The 19,095-nt window shown below is 45.6% G+C and overlaps 1 protein-coding gene across 1 annotated transcript in view; it reads right to left on the reverse strand.

The window, feature by feature from the left end:
- Positions 1 to 991: 991 nt before the first annotated feature.
- Positions 992 to 19,095, reverse strand: part of TSPAN7 (tetraspanin 7) — a 116,660-nt gene continuing 98,556 nt past the window's right edge. The window contains exons 4-8 of the mRNA XM_062184160.1: positions 17,766 to 17,861; positions 16,433 to 16,588; positions 10,109 to 10,192; positions 2,268 to 2,343; positions 992 to 1,996 (exon numbers count right to left, since the gene is read on the reverse strand). Of these exons, the coding sequence (XP_062040144.1) occupies positions 2,275 to 2,343; positions 10,109 to 10,192; positions 16,433 to 16,588; positions 17,766 to 17,861 (405 nt within the window). The 3' untranslated portion in view covers positions 992 to 1,996; positions 2,268 to 2,274. The remainder of the gene's footprint in view (positions 1,997 to 2,267; positions 2,344 to 10,108; positions 10,193 to 16,432; positions 16,589 to 17,765; positions 17,862 to 19,095) is intronic.

Consider the following 19,095-nt stretch of genomic DNA (forward strand, 5'->3'; position numbering starts at 1 on the left):
TGGATGACTAATAAGGAGAAAAAAAGATTACAGATAATATATTTTTCGGTGCTTAATACTAAAACGCTCTTTCAATTAAGTGTAAACATTCCACGCTTCAGTACAAATGGAAGCATTGGGACAACTGAATAGTACTATGTAATCTCTTCTCTAGATTGCATTTATTCAATCCAATCCAGAGAAAGAAGAAAGAAGGGAAGAATGCACATGCCTTAGAAATGAGAAAGGGAAGCCGGTGCCGTGGCTCAACAGGCTAATCCTCCACCTTGCAGCGCCGACACACCGGGTTCTAGTCCCGGTCGGGGCACCGATCCTGTCCCGGTTGCTCCTCTTCCAGGCCAGCTCTCTGCTGTGGCCAGGGAGTGCAGTGGACGATGGCCCAAGTGTTTGGGCTCTGCACCCCATGGGAGACCAGGATAAGCACCTGGCTCCTGCCATCAGAACAGCGCGGTGCGCCGGCCGCAGCGCGCTACCGCGGCGGCCATTGGAGGGTGAACCAACGGCAAAAGGAAGACCTTTCTCTCTGTCTCTCTCTCACTGTCCACTCTGCCTGTCAAAAATAAAAAAAGAAAAAAAAAAAGAAATGAGAAAGGGAAGAATCGGTGCGCCTTTCCTTTTCAAATGAAATCCAGTCTTTTAAAAAAAACCTGCTGAAATCTATGGGTTTATTTCATGAATCTCGGGCTGGAGGATTTCAGAGACTGAAAACAACACGAGGGCTCTATTTCTGCAGCTAATATATTAATAGTTCATGATAAATGAGTCCAGTTTCTGAAATGCCCACAATAAAAAAGCTAACCCTCCAGCTCTTAGGCTGCCTGATGCTGTTTTTCTGGGTGTGGAGTAGGAGCCTGTGTGGAGAGGAGTGTCCTGTGTCAAGTTGGCAGTCTCCAACCTTCCGTGGAGCACGATGGGTACAGAGATGATGGATACAGAAATACATGTTCCAAAGCTTTCATAATAATCAAAGAACAGAACCAGAACACAGCCATTGTAATTGCTCTATTTATTAATACATATATCACAAATGTTCACAATATCAATGCATTCTTGTTGGCATGCTAGACAGAGGCATTATTTTTAAGATCTTTTAAAAATATTTTGACTTTTGTTCCCCCTTCACACTCATTTTTAAATCGATCTGATGAGGTCTTCAATGTGTGTAATGTCAACGCAAGAAAAAAATACAGAAAGAAGTAGTAAAATAACACAATTGCAATTAACTGGGGAAAACAAAAGTGATGTCATTGCCTTCACAGGAAGCAATAGTATAGCTTTGTAACAGGATTATACAGGTTTCAACTGAGAGGCAAAGGTGCACTCAACTGTCCCTACATACCCAGATACGGAACAATGAGAAAGGAGGCCACCCAATGCTCAGTGACAATGCCCGTCATGCATGACACATGCTCTCTCCTCCTCACGGGCAATTACTGATGTGTCGCTGTGTATGTCCTAGGTAGCCTAAAGAAGGTAGGAAACGGCCTTAGTAAAGGGAAAACCCAACCAAACAACATCAAGCCAAAAGAACAGGTAACTATTGTCTGCTTATCTATGTAAAAGTGTGTGGCATTTATCGACCACGGTGAGGGGCTTACAAGAGCCTGCCACACTACATGCAGGCCCCAAAAGGGCCAGTGATGGGTGCAATCACCAGTCACCTAGGATGAGCTGCAGGTGGACCAAGTACAAATGGAAGAGCTGGCACACACAGGGCCTCGGGGGTCAGGGGTGGGGGGTTCACTAGGACTAGCTGCAAGGGGATCTGGCTACACTCTGTGGCACAACAGGGCTTTCACAAGATGGACACTACACATGATGAGTGCTGTAGGGTGAAGCAGAGACTGGGTTGGAGTGTCAGTTGCACGCAGGGATGGGGGTTAGGGTAGCAGGGCAAGTGGAATATGCACTGTGCTCTAACATTCTTTGGAAGTCTTTCGAAGATTCCTGCAGTTTCATTTTAAAACAGGTCTCTTATTCCATCATTCTTGAAAGACTAAAAGAAAAATTAAAACATGTAATTCATCATTAGTAAGAATTCAAAAAAAAAAAAAAAGGTATCAGTTGAAGAGAGCATTTCTACAACAGTACCAATCACACCTCCTCCCCAGCACCATGGAAATGAGATTTTCACACGTGGACAAGTACCACAAAATCAGGTAGTTAAGTGGCCAGGCAGTATGCCTGCTCCTTCGAAGGGCAGCACGTGTTCCAATGGGGAACTCCCAAAATGAACCACCCCCTCCCCCGCAAGCACTGCCACTCACCTTCTCCTTATACCATCTCATACTGATTGGCCGTGATGAACCGGGACAGACAGCAGGCCAGAAGCATGCCAATCAACTGTTGCCAGGGAGAAAAAACAAAAGTGATAATCTCAGGTCATTGGACTACCCCCTATTTTGAGCCTAAAATGTAATTTTTAAATTTTATTTCAACTGAAAAAGAATCATTGACTATGTTTATGGATATGATGTGATCTTTCGATAGATGTACATCCCTCGACGTGAATTTTAACTACTGATGGTTTCTGGATGTGAATGTGGAAAGGGTAAGAGAGAAAAATATCAAATCTGATTTCATTTGTGAGCTCTCTCACCAAAATACTGGGTGAGGGTCAACTGGAGGTTTGGGAATTAGTCATAAGAGTCTAGCTCTAACTCTATCTGGCTATTTAAGAACAACTTTTGACATTGAAATAGCATTAAAAGTTGTTAATGCTAGGAGAGTAAAGAAGAAATTAAGTAACAACCAGTGAGACATAAACTAACAGGGCTAAATTTAATTCAAAGCCATAGCACATGCATTTGGAAAACTTCTCAAGCTAGCATGAGACTCCTGTCATACCAGGATGATAAAACACTAGTTCTTTCCTTGAGACAAGAATAAAGACACTGTTCTTAACTAGGTATACTTGCCAGTAAGGAGAAGAAGAAACACTTGTGAGAAGTACGAGAGGAACGGGAAAGTGGAGCTTTAAATTCTCTGTCTCTCAATCATGTGGATATCTCGGCCTAAGTGGGTCCATCTACCCTCAAGGCCCACCTCCTAGTTTTTCAGGGATCCCAACACAAGAGTATCTCCCTCCTCAGAAGACCCTAGTCCTCTACCTGTCTTAGTGCTTTACCCTAATCTATGGCACAGGTGAATCTGAGAGAAATGGTTGTGAGACCATCAAGACACCCCTAAACAATGTTGTTCTGCTCCTTAGAAGCCAAACTTCTCATTCATGAACCTGAAGGATTACTATTCCTTGGACAGGAGCCCAACTGGGCACTTGAGCCTAGAGGCTGCCTTCTCTTGGCCAATGTAGTCCTTTCTCGTTATGGAATTGGGGTGGGAATGACCTTAAGATATAATCTGGTGCAGTGTCACTCACTCAGAGTGTGTCCCCAGGACCAAAAACATCAACATCACCTGGGACCTGGTTACAGAATACACATTCTCAGGATGACTTGATGAATCAGACACTCTGAGGTGCGGGACCAGCGACTGGTGTTTTACAAGACCTCCAGGAGAGGGGGACTCACTCATCCAGTCTACCTAGTCACTCTTACCTTACAGGTGAGATACCTGCAGCTAAAAGTGCCTCTCACTGTTGGTCATGGCGACACCTGAACTCTGTTCTCCTGGCTCTTAACCCACCTGTGCAAATTCCAGTCCCCAATTCTTATCTTGCTTTCCAAAATTAAAATTATACTGTGAAATATACAAACTGTAACCTCTTTCATATATATGAAAAAAAGGCATCACCCTATTGGACTCACCCTATCTCCTCCCTACGCTCTAGCCAACATCATTTTGTGCCAGAGATAGTGTTATGCATTTGCCATCAAGTGGCCAAAAGTAGCATGGCTGCACCCTCCAGAATATTCTGCCAATTGAGAAACTAAAATCCTTCCTTGAATACAAGGACTTTGAATGTTAGTCTATCCCTTTTTATTGGAACTGCCATTTTGCAGGACCAACAAGAACCAGAACATGCTCGATACTGCCAAAAAATCAGGTTCCAGCCAAAAGACAGAAATTAGAGGTATAGAATAATTCAGAATAACAAGTTATTGAATCTTTACATAAGCCTGTGCAATATTATAACCCTGATTTTCAAGATAAGAGAATGGGTTTATAAGAGAGTAAACAGTATTTCCCAAAGCACGAAGCGCTTAAGACTATACCCCATCTCCCCTCACCCAAAAGAATAGCCCCAGCTTTATCCTGCCTTCTACACAGAGAAGGTAAACAGGCCTCCAAAGGGCCTGGAGAAGAATTTCGGGCACATAAAGAATCATCCCAGTAGGCAATGGGCCCTAGGGGAGGCCGTGTGGGGAATGATGGTAAGGGGATGGATGGGTGGGATCTGTATTTTCTGATGAGCAACTTAAATCCCATAGGCTCCAACCTTTTGCTATAAGAGAATACAATGAGTTTTGTTCAGGAGCTACCTGAGGCAGAAACGAGAACGACCTTTGACCTCCACATTTAGTATGGCAGACCAGGCAAGGACGCCAGAGGCAGAACCCTGGATCCATGGCAGCTGCTCAATCTAAAGCAAGCCAGCGAACCCCTCCCTTCTGGCAACCAGCTCTGTCCTCTCCACTCGGGACCACAATAGTGCACGAATGGGGCGCAAATCCCACCCAACGGGTTCCAAGTCTAGCAAAGCCCTGTGTTTGTAAACCTTGGCTACTCAACTGCAAAAAACAGAGGGCCCAGAGAATACTCTACCTCCCACCAAGTGCATACACACATACACACACACACACACAGCCAAACCAAGGTGCAGAGCAGTATTGCAAATCAAGCAACGCAAGTGTCTGGGCACTTTACACTCCTGGCTTCCAGCCCCTTTTGGGTGCCGGGAGGTAGGAAGAGAACATGCATGAAAGTGAGGGAGTGTGTGAGAGTTACAGACTGTGGGTGTGAGCACACACGAAAGCACAAGAGCATATGTCAAAGACAGTACCTGTGTCAGAGTTCATGTACCATGGCAAAGCCTGCGCAAGACAGCGCAGGATCTGACAGAGCGCATGCATGCCGAGAGAAGGTGAGTGCAAGACAGAGTGGCAGGAGAGCAAGAGCTCCTGTGGGAGACCACTCTGTGAGTGCACACGAGATGGCAGAGTGTGTGAGAGACGGCATATGCAAGAAAGCAAGCGCGTGGGTGAGAGAGCCAGAGAGAGTGCACACGAGAGCAGAGAGCAAGTGGGAGAGAGTGCACAGCAGAGCCCATGAGAGCAGCGAGTGTGGGGGAGGGCATGAGACAGGATACGGGAGCCAGCACATGCAAAGTGCAATGCCAGAGAGCAGATGACAACACACAAGCATGTGAGACAGGACAGGGGGCCGCTGGAGTGCGGCACCAGCAGGCAGCACAGGAGGTGTGAGACAGCACAGGGCTAGCGCTGGGGAGCAGAGAGCACGAGAGCACGTGACAGCAAAGTGGGCAGGTGTGCAAGAGCAGCAGAGAGCGGGAGTGTGAGAGAGAGCGAGCGAGCGAGCGAGCACGCATGAGGGAGAAAGCAAGTGCGTTCCCCTACCCCCACGTGCTCGCACAAGCTCTCTCCCCCCCAAGTCCTCCCGAGAGAAACAGTAGTTGCCAAAGACACAGGGAAGAGGTATCCAACCAAACTACACCCAATGTCGTGCTGTCATCAACAGGGCAGCAGGATCTCCTCATCAAGTCTTCACGGATGGGCTTTTCCTTGGCAGAACAAAGGCAATGAGCCTTTGCGGTGAGAAGTATAAAATAGCTGACAAAATCCTGCTATCCAAACAAGGGTTTTAAGTGAGCGAAGGCAGCTAACAGGGGACAAAGTTCTTTTACAGCCCATTGAAAGGTGAGACTTGGCTCTCCTTGTACTTTCAGACTTATTTATTTATTTGAGCAGGGAGAGACAGAACTTCCATCTGTTGCTTCATTCTCCAAATGGCTGCAATATCCAGAGCTGGGCCAAGCTGAAGCCAGGAACCTGGAACTCCATCTGGATCTCTCAGGTGGGTGGCAGGGGCCAAAGTACTTGGGTCATCGTCTGCTGCTTTCCCAGCCACCAAAGCAGGAGGCTGGATCAGAAGCAGAACAGCTGGGACCTGAACAAGCACTCTCATATGGGATGCTGGTGTCACAAGAAGTGGCTATCACAATGATATCACAGTATCACAATGCCAGCCCCTTTATACCACTTTGAATCTTTGCAACAATAAACGTGCAATGCTAATTTCTTCCAAGGAGGTCACAAGAGCAGGTGAAGAGGAGGGCAAGAAGAAGGTGGAGGGAAGGGGAGGGAAAGTGAGAGGAAAAATGAGCTCTGAATAGAGCCAAGGCACAGGTGTAGGCAAGTCAAGCCACAAGCCACACAACTGGTTCATCAGCAGCAGCCAGCATTTGCTACGTCTTTTTTTTTTTTTGACAGGCAGAGTGGACAGTGAGAGAGAGAGAGACAGAGAGAAAGGTCTTCCTTTTTGCCGTTGGTTCACCCTCCAATGGCCGCTGTGGCCGGCACATCATGCTGATCCGAAGCCAGGAGCCAGGTGCTTCTCCTGGTCTCCCATGCGGGTGCAGGGCCCAAGGACTTGGGCCATCCTCCACTGCACTCCCTGGCCACAGCAGAGAGCTGGCCTGGAAGAGGGGCAACCGGGACAGAATCCAGCGCCCCGACCAGGACTAGAACCCGGTGTGCCAGCGCCACAAGGCGGAGGATTAGCCTGTTGAGCCACGGTGCTGGCTACGCCTCTTTGATTTCTGAACGCATGTAGCTAAAGCTTTGCTTCCAGGTCACTGGCCCGGATCAGTAGAGCTGGTTCTTCTCCAAGAGGCAACTGGCAAGTGGCAACCACTGTTCCCAGGAGGCCCTGGATCTACTGGCATCTGTATGCCAACTTCAGCTTCCAGGAACCCTGAGGTTGCTGGCACCATAAACACGTGCAGTTTCTAGCTCATCTGCCTGGGGAAGGCCAGCCATGGCCATTCCTCTCACTGCCCCAAGCTGAACAAAGCAGATCCCAAGTCTGTGCCCTGCTGGTCCTGCCTGGCCAAGTGAGAGAGTGGCACCAGCTCTTTAATCCACTGGGATTTGTGTTTTTGTTTTCTCATTCCAACAATGATGTGGTACCTCGATGAAACCTAAACTCACTGCTGACACTTCCTGCACTGGGGTTTCTTGGGGCCAAATCTCCTGTCTCACTGCCCCAGAGGGTCACAGAGCATACACCACAATCCCCAGATCAGGGATTTCTAGAAGAGAGCAGACAGATTCAGGCTCATTAGGCAAGATAAACATTTGTCCAAGTATGAATTGCTTCCCAGGGATGTGTGAGAGAGGAGTGGAGGAGAGGTACTGAGCAGACCCTTCAGCATTCGCAGAAGGACAGTTACCTTATGTCATCTCACTAGCGGAAGTAAGATCCTCCTCCCCGCCACACCAACGCACATGGCCACAAGGGAATATTCTTGGACGAGAAGATACTTTATCTGACATTCTACGTTCTTTGAGGCTCTCTTCTCCTCACATACAGTCCTGACATCATGTCCCTTTAGGGCTTTAAGACAGCTATTAGTGGAGCCTTCAGCAATATTTTTTCCTCCAAGGGGACAGTCCTCCTCAAATGCCAAACATAAAGCCTTTGGGTTTTAACAACCTGATGCTACATGGAAATGTATTCAGTGAACAGGATGTTCAAGGCTGTCGAGCACATCCTGTCCATTTCCATCAGTCAGGAGGTTTGGGATCCTCTAAAATGGACCCCCAGCAATGACAGAGATGTTACTCAGTGTTATTATTGAAATATTACAGAAGTTTGTTTTTGAAATGTCTCAGGAGATTGAATGTCTCAGGCATTGTTCATGACCCCACTGTGGTTTGTCTGTGTGTTGATGTGTTAATGGTTTAATTCACTTCATGGCTGAAAAAAAATGAAGCATGGTAAAGAGAATTTTGAAATGGCAACAAGAGGGGCTGGCATTGTGGCATAGCAGGTTAAGTCACCACCTGCAATGTTGGAATCCCATATGGGTACCAGTTCGAGTCCTGGCTGCTCCACTTCCAATGCAGTTCCCGTGGCCCGGGAAGGATAGCAAACGATGGCTCAAGTGCTTGGGCCCTTGCACCCATTTTTGAGACCCGGATAAAGCTCCTGGCTCCAGCCAGGCCCAGCCCTGCCAATTTCGGTCATCTGAGGAATGAACCAGTGAATGCAAGATCAATCTCTCTGTGTCTCTCCTCCTCTCCCTATAACTCTGACTTTCAAATAAATTAAAAGAAGACATTGCAACAAGAAACACACTTGTCTTCCGAGTCCACATGCACTTGCGGGATGCAATGTCACACAAATTGGGGGAAGATAAGCTACTCTGCATTTCTAAGGCTAAAGTCTCTATTTCTAACAACAATTTCTTCTTTTTTTTTTTTTTTGACAGGCAGAGTTAGAGAGAGAGACAGAAAGGTCTTCCTTTTCCGTTGGTTCACTCCCCAAATGGCTGCTGCAGCTGGCGCATTGTGTCGATCCGAGGCCAGGAGCCAGGTGCTTCCTCCTGGTTTCTCATGCGGGTGCAGGGCCCAAGGACTTGGGCCATCCTTCACTGCCTTCCTGGGCCACAGCAGAGAGCTGGCCTGGAAGAGGAGCAACCGGGACAGAATCCAGTGCCCCAACCGGGACTAGAACCCTGGGGTGCTGGCGCTGCAGGCGGAGGGTTAGCCAAGTGAGCTGCAGCACCGGCCTACAACAATTTCTAAGGCTAAGGTTCTATTCCTTGATCTAAGTGACGGTGACACAGGTGTATTCATTTTATGAGCATTTATTAAGCTGCAACTTAAAATTTATGCACTTCTCCACAGATTCCATGTCTCAATAAAGAAGTCTTAGAAGCAAGCAAATGTGAATAAAACTGAAAGAACATCTGGAGGGGGTGCGGGGCATGGAGGGAAAGAGCCGCTGTGGAACCAGGGGCTGTGGAAACGCTGAAACAACACTAATCGGGCTTTCTTTGAAAAATGATCTGTTGTTCTGAAGAAAGCCTGAGTTAGACATAAAGAACGTTTGGATGCGGTTACTAAGCACACAGGTCAGTCCTTCTAGCCAAAGCAATATTCTAACAAGGTCAGGACATTTGGCTGGGAGATGAGAAGCCCGTGGGATGGTAGCCTGTCCCATGGAGGTAGGCTCAATTTCAGATTTAGCTGAACATTGGTTCCATCCTTGAGTATGTGTGGCTCACTTCATTTGCATAAATTGGGGGGTGGCATTGTGGTACAGTGGATTAAGCCGCTTCCTACAGCAACAGCATTCCATATTGGAGTGCCAATTCAAGTACTGGCTGCTCTACTTCCTATCCAGCTCCCTGCTAATGTGCCTGGGAAAGCAGCAGAAGATGGCCCAAGTGCCATCTTGGATGGCATGGGAGACCAGGATGGAGTTCCAGGATCCTGGCTGTTGCAGTCATTTGGGGAGTGAACCAGTAGATAGATCCCTCTCTTTCAAACTCTGTCTTTCAAATAAATAAATCTTAAAAGAATTATGTAGCGATTTCTCTCATCATTTTTAGAAAGAAGGGATGGAGATAAAGGAATATAAAATTCAATACACAAAAATTTGGTTTCCTCTTTAGAAACAGAATTGTCAAGCCTAGAGATTAAAGTAATGATCACAAGATGAAGTTTGCTAAATTTAGGCTTTATGCTAAGGGAGCAATTTCATGCGTAATCCATAAGAACTAAGAGAGAACAAAGAAGGGACTGGTCAATCAGGGAAAAAAAGCTTTCCCCAGATCCAGATCAGCCATTTGATGTTTTGAGTTGTTTATGCTCCAATTAAGCCAGCACGTTGTTCAGTTAACCTCCATTTGACCTACAGAAACAGCAAGTTGTTTTTCTGGGGCTAGTCATTAGTTGAACTGTAACTGATATTCCCTTGATGACAAAACTTCATTTAAGTTGAAAAAGGAAAATCAATGAACAGATGACCTGAGGACTAACGAGCAAGGAGCCCTGACCCCATCTATCAGCCTTTCCCAAGGCACAGGAAAACTGGATGAGAATATGAAGGCCTGAGGAAAGAAACAGAGTAGAAAGGAGGTGACTGACTAGACCAGGCTTCGCACAATTACGTAGGCTACCTGGGAGAATGCGATTCCGAATGCCACTCCAGCGATGATCCCCATGTTAGTCTCCATGAAACTGGTCACCAGATCATAGCAACCCTGGAAACAGAGAAGTACAGTCAGGGAGACGTGTTTTGCCCAGGCCAGGCAGGGCTATGTGCATTTGCAACACTCCCACATATTCTGCAACTTTAATTCAGCAAGTACAAAGGTAACTCATCCCAAGGGTTAACATTCATTCTGAACAAAACAGTAATAACAAAAAAGTCAAACACATAAAAAAGTATACAGTGCAACAAATCCCCATATGACCCTTCCCCTAACATCATGACATGTGGCCAATCTTGTTTCACCGAAACCTCCCAGACTGGGGCTGGCATGGTGGTGTAGCAGGTAAAGTTGCCGCCTGCAGTGCCAGCATCCCATATGGGTTCCGATTTGAGTCCCGGCTGCTCCACTTCTGATCCAGCTCTCTTCCATGGCCTAGGAAAGCAGTGGAAGATGTCCCAGGTCCTTGGGCCTCTGCACCCATGTGGGAGACCTGGAAGAAGCTCCTGGCTCCTGGCTTCAGATCGGCGCAGCTCTGGCCATTGCAGCCATTTGGGGAGTGGACCAGGGGATGGAAGACCTCTCTCTCTGCCTCTGCCTCTCTGTAACTCTGCCTTTCCAATAAATAAATATATCTTTAAAAAAAAAAAAAAAAAAACCTCCCAGACTCCCATTCCCAGCTGGATAAATTTAAAGTGAATATTGGACAAATAATTTCATCCACAAATGTTTCAGTAGTAGTACTCAATTTAGCCAGAAATCTCTAAGATCTACCCAAGTAGGCAGGAACAGCTGAGAAGGCATTCCAAAACCTTAAACAGGAAATCTTAGCATCATAGTCACTAGCATTTTGACAATGAATGAGTGAAATCATGTGATTAGAGAGAGGTGCTTGAATACTTGCCAACTTTATCCAGTTGTAGAGCTCTTACTAAATAGAAGAGGTGTCCCCCCCCCCCCCCCCAGTTTTTTTTTTTTAATAGGGAAAACCTAAGTTCTGGAGTCATCTTTTACAAAAATTCACTAACCTTCAAGAAATTTACTTTCCCTTCCTGGGTGTCAATTAACTTTATCCATAAAATGAAGAGCATTTCCTTTTAACATATCATGAAGCCTTTCAATGTCAAGACCAAAAGTAATCATTATTGCCAATTTCAATGTCACTTTAAGACTGATAAAATGAATTACCTGTCTTGAAGATGAGTGATCAGGCTGGAGTTCAGCAACATTGGCAAACAAGCATTTGGTTTTTATTATTCTTGGTCACACTTTTATAACCCTAATCCAGGTGGGAAACACCAAATTTTGCGTTTCACCGATAACACAAAGGCAAAAGCTGACTCTGCCTGTTAAACCCTGACTCTTAGGTCAAACAAAAGGGGCAGGAGTGAAAGGGTATATGCTCGTGTCCATGTGTGTATTTGTATGGAAATGGCCAAGTCAACCTAGATTCCTGGTTGATTTATTCAGCTAGGAAGATATGACCTTTTTCCAGTTTTCTGAAAAAGAGTTTTCATGTAAATGTATAAAGTCTATGAAAAATGAAGACATTAATTTAATAAACAGGGTAAAGGTTGTTCTTGTTTACCAAGAAAGGCACACTAAGTTGTAATAACACCTAAAGAACAACAAAAATCCCAGTGCATCTCCCATCATTAAACTCTAAAGGTAACAATTTGCCATCCTCATAGCTTGTAAAAAACTGTGCCATGCTGTATCTTAGACACTTCCAGTCTGTTTGCAGAGAAAAGGGTTCATTAACTTAGCAGCACTGCTATGGCACATGTTTTCAGTGCAATTGACAAACTCCTTAGTTATCAGATGCAAATTTGAAGGCCAGGGTGCAGGCGGCAAAGGAAACACATTATTGCTCATGGCAAGTTTCCAAATTTGATTCTCTAGGAGTAGAAGCTTGCTGCTTTCACTTGTACTAGTAAAACTCTATCAGGGTACTTTTCAAAAGATAGTGGAATGGAGAGGAGTTTAGATTAGGAAGAAGTCTGAGGTGGAAGAGAAGTGAATATTTTTCCTTGATATTTTTTTTTCCCACCTTAGTGTAATATTAATACAAAGAGAACAGACTCAATGTGGTTCACAGATGTAATTCTAAGAATGTCATGATATTCCCTTCACCCATCCCTTCCCTACTTTCTTTCTTTCCTTCCTTCCTTCCTTCCCTCCCTCCATCCAACCCTCCCTCCTTTCTTATTAGTTTTTGAGATAACATATTTTAATTAACATTAAAGTCAAGGACTTAATGATCTACAAATAAACAGACCAACAAGTAAAAAGTAAACAGACCCTAGCTCAGCGGTAATATAGGCAAGGGTTATAAACAATAGTGAAATGGCAAGAATTTTTAACAAATATCTGAAACGCATCAAGAAAAGGGTTTTTTATTATCCATCGTGAGATGACTTTTCACATGCAGTTGAAAGAACCTATCCTCCTATGGTAACATCCTTCAAAATGAACTGGTGGGTCCAATTTCAGGCAGGATATCGACGATGGTATAGTCAAGGTTCAGAACATTAGCACCACCACAAGGGTCCCTCCCGCTGCCCCTTCAGAAACACAACTCTCTCTGTGTTGGTAGTAGCTATAGCCTATAGCCACGTCTTGCTGTGCTGGCCGCCAGCAGTGAAGATTCCGTGCAGGAAGGAGGTCTAGCACCAGGGTGAGGTCTGCTCGAAAGAAGGAAACACAGGCTCTGTAGTACAACGCAGAGAGAAGCAAGGTGGGCCGTGTTCTTACTTGGAAAAACTAAATAGTCTGGCGTATTCTTTGTCTCTGAGCTTCAATTCTACACCAAAGCTGAATATACTGTCCCAAAGTATGATTTCTACTCTAATTTAGCAGATCTTAGAGTCATGGACACTTTGTTTTTTAATAAGACCACACCAACCAGTAAGAAAAACTAGAAAAATAAAATAACTACCTGTCATTAATACATCTGCGGCAAAATAGTTTTTCCTAAACCTTGCTCCACAATGGGTGACTCTTGAACGAGCAGCACTGTATCACGTGGGAGCTTGTTAAACATGAAGAACCTGAGGTCCCAATGCAGACCTACTGCGTCAGGAGCCATCAAATGCTAGTAAAGTTTAACAAGCTCCCTAGGTGTTTCCCATGCCCGTTAAAGTTTGAGAAGCACTCTTCCATAGGAAAAGACTCATCACTAATCTCTCCAAATAGGAAGGCAAATCATGCCAGGGATGGTATTACTTAAAATAAGAAGATGAAAATGATACAGCCTTTTTTTTAATGAGATCAATGTCAAAATAAAGGTTTTCCACTTCTGCCTTTTCCTCTATCATTCACCACGTGGACCCACCGGTTCATTTTCCGGATCTCAGCACAGCGCTGCAGACTGCAAGAACCGCTTTGGTAATACAACCGCGGGCCATGTTGGCTTTCAGCCTTGCGATCACCGCTACACTCTGATCTATCCACCCACAGAATTCTCTCTCAATTTCCTAATATGAAAGCCTGGCTGTCAGGTGTGAGATAAATCTACAGAGACTTGCTAGGTCTCCTAGGAAACGCCCCGAAACAGAACCTCGAATTTGCTCACTCTCTCAGCATGTCTAAATCAACAGTCACCAATGGAAAACACCTGCAAGTGGTAGGGCTAGGCCTTCGCTATCAGGAGTAACAGGCTAGTTCCAGACAGCTTCTGGGAAGAGGTCTCTCTGTAGCCGCCAACCAGAATCACTCTTTCTTCCCCTTTTCTCTTTACAAATTGGCAAGGGAATCCTACGGAGCAGAGACTCAGCCAATACTATTATTCGCCAACCGAACCAGCAGACATTTCACCATCCTGCAGGCTAAACCAAAACAACACCATCCCGAAAACCAAACAGTAAATATCCTGTTAAACTGTTCACACCTCTTTCCTGCTGTCTCCCAGTAATCAGTACAACGTAGGTTCCCCAGGCTGCCAGGGAGGAGCCAAGAATCATCTTTCTGTGCTATTGGAGTGTAGGGATCAAAACACCAAAACATCAACAGGGATTATGCACGTATTCTTCATCTCGGGATCGTGTGAAACTGGAATGTGAGAGCAGAAAAGCCTGCTGGGAGCCAGGAGTCAGTAGCGGGAAAATAACATTTATGAGCATCGACTACTACCGTCTGCCCCATCCCATCGCCTACCTTTGGTAGATGAGATGTCTGAGACTCAGACAGGCGAACTTGCTCATGTGGGCACTACATGAGAATGTCTAATGGGGCTCGTAGACAGCTTTCAGTTTTCACTCAGTTTAGTCTCTTTCGAGAGAATCAAGTTGGAGAGGATATGGGAAATGAGCTAGAAGTTAAACATGTCTTCTAAGGATTTAAGGTGCTCAAGAAAATAAAAAATAGGACTGTAGCAGAGAAGTGGAGAATGAAATTGTGTGGGTTAATAACGAAATGAAAAAAAAACACTACCTTGTCTTTCCCTTACCTTTCCCTTACACTATAGGGGTTATAATTGCAATAATGGTTAGAATATGCCTCCAAACTTGCTTTTATATACCAACAAAATATCCTTCCTAAAGGACCTGCTGCATCGTTCTAATAAAAAACACAGTATGTCATAGTGGAAGACAAACTTCACCAGCATCACAGCTACATGTACATTACATGAATGCAATGTAATGTTAAGTAGAAGAAACACCTAGCATGCCCTTAATCTGTGCCAGGTACTGTGCTTTAGATATTTGCTCTCATTCAACCCTCATATCAACTACCAGGGGCAGGAACTATTATTATTATGGGCAAGGCAAGATTGAAAAAAGTGAAGTGACTTCACCCAGATCACACAACCAGTCAGTGACTCAGCGAGAATTTGAACAGGAGTCTAACTTCAGAGTCTCGGCTCTTGACTTCCTGTTGCTCAACTTTCCAAACAAGGAGGCAGTATGAGTGAAAAGGAGATACCTTTAGCAGAAGTTGGTGGGTGCTGCTTTTATGAATGGCTTTCTGACTATCTGTTATGCCAAAGATCTTGTTCCCATATATCAGCTATTGCCTTCCATAAATCTGAGAATCCACCACATGCCAGGTCTGCTTGGCACTTCATAAAATGGCAGCATAATGACACATATGGGTGCTCAGTGGAGATGTCCATGAAAAAAATCAGAAGTCGCTTTATTAACTAATGAGAAGTGAAGGAGGCCTCAAAGTTGGTTCATAAGAAAATTCCGATAGAAACAGATGTTCTCTTAGCTAAGACAAGAAGCTGTCAGTACTGAATCACCCTAATAGCAAAGTAATAAGCCTCAAAGTAGATAATGAGCTTCCAGAATGGCAACAGCACCTTGCAGCAGCTTCGTTACAAATACCCATATTATATCCGCAACATACAGAAACCATCTCTTAACATTCTGATCCGGAGACAACAGCTATCTTCCCCTTTATGAATTAATCAGCAGTTGGCCCAGAATACAGACTTTTGAAGAGATCGAAAGAACAGAATTTTTTACCTTAGTGAGAGGAAAAAAAAAAATTTACCCATTGGCTGAATAGCCACAGGCAAACTCAGCAATAGCATCTTCCCCTCTCTTTTGCTTCACCAAAACGTTATTTTCTATATGGCATTTCCCTAAGCAGTTAAGAACACGGATAGCCTTCACATGCAGTTGTATCATGTCTTCAACATAGTCTTTGTCAAGTGGAGTATACAATTGATTTGCCTTTCCTCTGACAACTGAAACCTCATTTTCCTTATTTCCACTCAATACTAACTTTCAGATTTCTTTTAGCCATCTTTTTTTTCCTCCCCTCTCTCATTTCTTTGAGAGTCAGGAAGTTGACAGTGAATTGAATTGGAGTTGGTGATTTCCTTTCCTATGGCAGTGAACTCCCTAAAAGAAAGGCCACCCTCCTAGCAGAAGCATATGCTGTCTGTCAACTCTACTCCCCTTTTCCTGCCAAAGGACTGGCATCCAGCTGCGAGTAATTTCATGTTGAGATGGAATGTTAAGCAGAAGAAAGACACCCAGAAAGAAAAAAGCCAACATTCTCTGTCTGAAACAAGCATCGGGGTTAACAGGAACCACTTGCCAAACCTTCCTAACCGTGCCTGGTCGATTCTTGCTGCACCAGGCGGATGCAAAGCCAATCTGAGTCCCAGCTGTCTCTGGTAGACGAGAGCAGTCTCAAGTGCCTCTCCCAGGCAGTCAAGGATCACAAAAGAAGATTCTCGATCCCTATTTCTAACCCATTTGTCCACAGAAACAAACAAACAAAAAATGCTCTCCCAAATATTCACTGCCGGCCCCATCAGGGCTGGGGGGAAGCAGGTACCTTCTGGTTAACTTTGGTGGCAGCCACGGTCAGGTTGTGCAGATCCTGGGCATTACAGTCAGTTTCATTCATGCAGCAACTCGGGGGGATGCCATGCTCCAGGAAGTAGGGGCTGGTGCTCCAGTTGGTGTAGTTCTGCACACCACAGCAGCTCAGCTATTAACAGGGAAAGGAAAAGCATCAAAGAGTGGAGTATCAAAGCCCATCTCACTCACTGACGTGCAACTTTTAAGAGAAAAATAGGTCAACTCCCTAAGATACTATGCCAGGGGAGGAAAGGTAAACTGAACCTCCACTAACAATTGCACTCACTTCCACGTCCACTGAACTCAAACAGGGCCGTTAGTCCTGGATTACCCATCTGATGGCTTTCTTACATCTCCACAAGGCAAGGCCATGCTTCCCCATCCTAGCTACGTATCAGCATCACCAGTGTGAGTTATGTGCTACTAAAGATATAGGTGTGCTAGTCAACGAAATCATGACTATGGGGGGAACAGAGGCAAATAATGGTTTCACAAGCTTCAGTGGTTTAGAAAAAATGCACAAAGAGGAAGAAAGATAGCGCTGGGGTTGGAAACTATAGCCCAGCAGCCACCTGTTTTTGTACATAAACTTTTATTGAGACACAGCCATGTCTATTTGTTTAGATGGTGTCTGTGGCTGATTTGGTGCTATGGTGGCAGAGTTGAGCAGGTGTGACACAGTGTGGATGGCCCTCAAAGCCCAGGATATGTACCCTTTGTGCAATTACAAAAGATACTTGCTGACCCCCTGATGTGGAGAATATTAAAGCAAATGGGAAAAAAAATATATAATTAACTGGTGAATCTGTGCCAACAGTATATAGTTCCTGTAGTATTCTTTGGATTTTTCTCTATGAATTTGACATTTTATCAAATACATTACAAAATTTAAAATATGGCTGGTGGAATAAAACAAACAACACAGAACAAAACAAAACCCAAAGCCAGGAACCTCCTCCGCAGGTGGTCCTGATGGGTGGTCAGGTGGAGCAGCAACAGCCACCACCCTAAGGCACTCCGGCCAGGAAACTTGCCTTTCTTTTCCTTTACATCTTCTACAAAGTACCAGACAGCCCATGCCATTCACACACTTGAGTGCCTCAGTTACTTCTAAATCCACTCTCCGCCCCCACTACATTGCTCCAGTTCACCCAAGCTCTCTGCCCAATCCAAAGACACTGATTCCAGAAAGCCAGCCTTTGGGAGAATAAGATCCACAGCATATGCTACCAGCACAATCTACGCGCAGGTGTAAGCCCAGTCCCTGCAAGTGGTTCCCATCCTGATCGTCTGTCCCTGGGACTTACGCTGCGCTGCACATGGTCCACTGCCCGGCTCCTCTCATCGTTGCCATTGTAATTTTGCATGGCATCCGTGTAAGTCCTCAGGAAGGTGTCCTTGATCTGTGGAAGGCCAGTAGAGACGTGGTTTCAATCCGCGGCAACTCAGATGACTCAGTCTCATACCAACTTCTACCCCAACACCATCTCTTCTCTAGGTCTCTGAATCAATGTAGGCCAGTGAGGGGATGGAGGCCCTGACTGGCGAGGCAAAAGAGCTCAGGAAATTCACCAAGGGAATTTTTTTTTTGACAGGCAGAGTTAGACAGTGAGAGAGACAGAGAGAAAGGTCTTCCTTCCATTGGTTCACCCCCCAAATGGCCACTACGGCCAGTGCGCTGCGCTGATCCAAAGCCAGGAGCCAGGTGCTTCCTCCCGGTCTCCCATGCGGGTGCAGGGCCCAAGCACTAGGGCCATCTTCCACTGCCTTCCCGGGCCATAGCAGAGAGCTGGCCTGGAAGAGGAGCAACCGGGACAGAATCCGGCGCCCCAACCGGGACTAGAACCCGGGGTGCCGGCGCCGCAGGTGGAGGGTTAGCCAAGTGAGCCGCGGCGCTGGCCCGCCAAGGGAACTATTAACTCAGGGAAAGTACAAGTTCTCTTGACTCCCCGTGCAGAAGTCTGGCCTGTTAAATGACCCACTAGGGTGCCTAATTGGCTTTGGAAAGGGCTATGAGGGGGAGCTGCCACACCTCAGGCCTGAGTTTGTGAGTTATTTTGTTTGAACTGATCATGCCCATGTTTCTTTCCATAACTTTCTCTGCCATCACACAGAAGACTGGTTAAGGATAGGCCATTATGGGGGACAGGAAGACTGATGGTTTGGTCAAAAGCTGATCCCTTCTGGACCACACAAGAATGGAGCAAACCAGGGCCAGCGCTGGCACATAACGGCTAAAGCTGCCGCCTGCGGTGCTGGCACCCATATGAGCGCTGGTTCAAGTCCTGGCTGCTCTACTTCTAATCCAGCTCTCTACTGTGGCCTGGGACAGTAGTAGAAGATGGTCTAAGTCTTTGGGCTCTTGCACCCACGTGGGAAGACCCGGAGTAGACTCCTGGCTTCGGATCAGCACATCTCCGGCCGTTGCAGCCAACTGGGGAATGAACCAGCGGAATGGAGGACCCCCCTCTCTCTCTCTGTGCAACTCTGACTTTCAAATAAATAAAATAATTCTTGGGAAAAAAAAGAATGGAGCAAACTTACCTGTCTTTATTGAAGGGGGGGGGGTCTGAAGGAAAAGAACTTCTCTTGTTAATAAAGGGTTAACAAATCTTGGGGTAACTTTCAATTTCTGTT

The sequence above is a fragment of the Lepus europaeus genome, chromosome X (assembly GCF_033115175.1).
Source record: "Lepus europaeus isolate LE1 chromosome X, mLepTim1.pri, whole genome shotgun sequence".
NCBI lineage: Eukaryota > Metazoa > Chordata > Mammalia > Lagomorpha > Leporidae > Lepus > Lepus europaeus.